Source organism: Morchella sextelata (assembly GCF_020137385.1).
Source record: "Morchella sextelata strain SCLS chromosome Unknown scls_25, whole genome shotgun sequence".
Lineage (NCBI taxonomy): Eukaryota > Fungi > Ascomycota > Pezizomycetes > Pezizales > Morchellaceae > Morchella > Morchella sextelata.
In genome coordinates this window covers 863,767-867,204 of record NW_025408640.1, presented here as the reverse complement: position 1 = coordinate 867,204, position 3,438 = coordinate 863,767, and the positions used below count along the sequence as shown (strand labels likewise).

Below are 3,438 nucleotides of genomic sequence, written 5' to 3'. Positions count from 1 at the left end.
AATGCTTTCTTATTTTCCCTTTCCTAAAAGTTGCATTGCCCGTACACCTAATATTGTAAACCTCGTACACCTCAGGTCTTTGGAAGATTGGTATCAGAACCTACAAACATGTGAACATCTCCACCCGGTGCTCTAAAATGCTCTCAGAGCTTCCGGCAAAGCTTTTAGAGCATCCCGCATCCTCTGCATACTACTTTATCAGGCGATATAACGTGGTATAGCTTATGTGCAGTCCATCCGGAATATTGAAAAGTGTTTCCGATTTCCTTGAGGGGTTGTAAAAACACTTTAGAGGCAATCCTCCTTCTACTATTTATCGTTCATTTGCAGTTTTTTTCCGGTCTTCGATTTTAACAATCTCATGTAATTCCTTCAGTTTATCTCGATGGCTCCAAAGGATATCGTCAGGGCTCTCAGGACCTCCAATAATATCTTTCAGATTCAGCATTTGATTCTCTAACACCAACCGCCGCCCCCCATAGTCTAGTATCTGCGTTACAGCATCGACCATGTTGGATACTGCGTATGCCTCTTTTATCTGACGTACATGGGCGAGTTCGCTGATGTCGGTAGAGCACTGGAGAATGCTCCCAAAGCGCTTGACATGTTCCCGATAGTGCGATAACACGTGCAATTTGATGAGGTTGAAGTGGGATCTTTCTCGTATCTTGCGAATCTCCTCTAAGCATTGCTGAGCCCTCTGGGAGCCTGAGGGGTTTAAAGCTTTTGTCCGATCTCTCGCACCCTTTACTGTCCTCTTGTATACCTGAAATTCTAAAAAGACATCCTTGTGCTTATGGAAAACCTCGAGATAGCTCTCCATATAACTTAATGTTCTCGTCATATATGTAACGGAGCCATTTCAACTGTCTGGTGTATGAGTACACACAGGGCCCGATTACATGCTGAGAGTTATTGTTAGAAGCCAGTTGCACGGTGATATGCAAGTACCGGCAGTGTGGTTAGCTACCAGCTGTTAGAGTAACTACATTCCGGGCGCTAGGAAGAGGATCTATTCATGGGAGCAATGATTGACGAGTCTATGCCTCGCCAGTGACTAGAAGACCGGCCAGAGTGAAGCTCTGATTGTCCGGTGATCCTCTATATCCTCTGAGCACTGCAGTTCCGCCGAGGAGGTAGGGACTATGCTAGGGAAGTCTACAATAAGCGAAAGCTTAACAGCAATGATTAAGCTTACACCTGAGCGGCAGCTCATTTATGCAGGTCCTCGGTTGTGTGGCAACCAAGGCTGCAGGTGTTACAAAGGCTTTGACTAAGGGTGGTTGCCTTGGGTATCGGAAACACCTGCTGACGCTTAGAGAAAAGCGGGGTAGTGGTGGTATTGCTTCCGGTACTGAGGGAAGGCCCACCGGAACTTAGTAAGGAGTTAGGAGCAGAGAATAGAGGCCTTCGGAGTATAAATACTCAGGTTCACTCTCGCCCTTCAGTCCTGTTCTCTCGAGTCTTCATCAGAAAGAAAAAACCAAGTTCTTATCGGTAGCAGAGCCCTTAAAGATTATTGAGTTCTAGCGATAGTATCTTTGAATAATCTGCAACCTGATTGTCTATCTTGCACGGCCGTCTCTATTCTACTTTATTCTATTTCTCTTAGAAGAGACCCCCGTTACAATATAACTCCCATACTGCGCCATTAAGTGGAAGTCGATTACCCCTTGTACATATTTCAAGGCCTTTGTGAAGTTGCCTCTAACAGCCAATCCTGGGTTTCTCAAAACAGCCGCGAGTGCTTCAAGAATGAGTTGCCTCAGATTTCTTATCTCCTTCCCTTGCCATTCGGTTGTGGCACGATATGCCTTGTTCGGTACTGCCAGTACAGGGGAAGGCGCAATCGAGGACCAAGCCTTGTCAAATCCTCCAATCGATTGTGCTTCTTCAAGAAAGCCTGAAATCACTCCATCATGTGCTTCAACATCCTTAGGTAGATATTGTGCAAAATGTCCAGTTTGTTGATATCGTATGGATTAGCCCCCGGCATACCACAGAAAGCATTGAAGAGTGTCTTCACTGATCTCGCAAAAAGGTATTCCATTCGTCCCAGGTTTTCCGAATTCTCCCTAAATAGCTTTACCCTCTCCCGGTAATCCTCGTGATCACATGTAGGGCTCCAGCGAGTGCTACCAAGACTGTGGAATTCCACCTCCCATCTTGGACAAGAACTAGTACTAATATTTTGTAAGTTTGCATGCTCAGATTGATCAGCGATTCAACCCGACAGCACCGGAAAGCATAGATGCTCGTACCCATCGGTGCATACGATTAGCTCTCCTTCCTGAGAGTGCTCCCGAATGCTCTGAAAGATCTCCACAAGGGCAGGATGCAGCGCAATTTTACTCTGACATCGTAAAGCGGAATTAGCGAATGAGTTATTCCCGAGCTTAGGTGGAACTGGCAATAGACCTAGGAGAATTAACGAATAACCAGTGGGCTTGCTCCGGACCGATGAGTTGATGTTCCTGATGGTAAGATAGAGTGGCCAGGCTTTCATGTCCCCACCAAAATTTGTCAAATGTGTGCCATCTGATGCGCATATAAGTTGTACCACAGTCGACCACTTCGGTATGGTATTCTGTCTAGAAAGCATTAGCGCCTGCTGATAGAGTACTTGTGAGGCTCACCGGACCTGCATCTCCCACCACTAATCTCCCGTATGTATTTCTCCGTACATTCTCTCGCCAGATTCATTATGCTCTACTAATGGTGCGTACACCAATGACTTCCGAAAGGCCCATTGGCCCAGAAGATATCGCACAATTACCATTGGATCCCGGTAATATTAATGGATTTTCTCTTCCCCAATATCCCCCTCCGAATGATTCCAGCTCACCTTTCTCAATATGTCATTGATTTTCTCCAACCTCTTTATAAAATCTCATCCAGTCCTGTAGGAGCACTCGCCACTGCTTGACGGAGCATGTAGAAAGAAACTGTCGATATTTCCATGTGAGGCCTTCGATAGTATGATATAACGTGCAATTCTAAACTCGTATGCTGAGTTGAATAGATACTACAGGTACCGGAGAAGGTTTTCTGAGCATTTATCATAGTACTCTGAGCAGTAGAGATGCTCCTCAGTACCTTTGTAAATCATTGTCGCTGCCTCATGCCTATTTGCATCTCCATCTGCCCCTTCCATCATAAAATCTGGTTCGGATTCTAGATCTGAATTATTATCGGGATCGTGATCATGATAATTGATACTGTTGCTCTCTGAACTATTTGAGTGGTCATGAGCATCTGAATAGGAATCGTGAATGCCTTCTGGGCTGTCGTGAGTGTCATCGGCTATATCTTTATCGCGCTCCAGGAGGAAAAACTGATTTCCCAGTCATTCATATGCTTCAAATGGATGTGTAGTTCAAAGATGTTTATTGAAGTTCGCGGAAGAGCTGTACCGCTTGCTGCAAAAAGGATAAGACG

General features: G+C 45.3%; 1 protein-coding gene across 1 annotated transcript; it reads right to left on the bottom strand.

Annotated features, from left to right (window-relative positions):
* Positions 1-313: 313 nt before the first annotated feature.
* H6S33_008169 (uncharacterized protein) lies at positions 314-844 on the bottom strand (the record flags this gene model as incomplete). The annotated part of the gene is made up of 1 exon (XM_044839526.1): positions 314-844. One exon carries the CDS (start codon positions 842-844, stop codon positions 314-316), a length of 531 nt encoding a protein of 176 aa, XP_044688360.1.
* Positions 845-3,438: the final 2,594 nt, after the last annotated feature.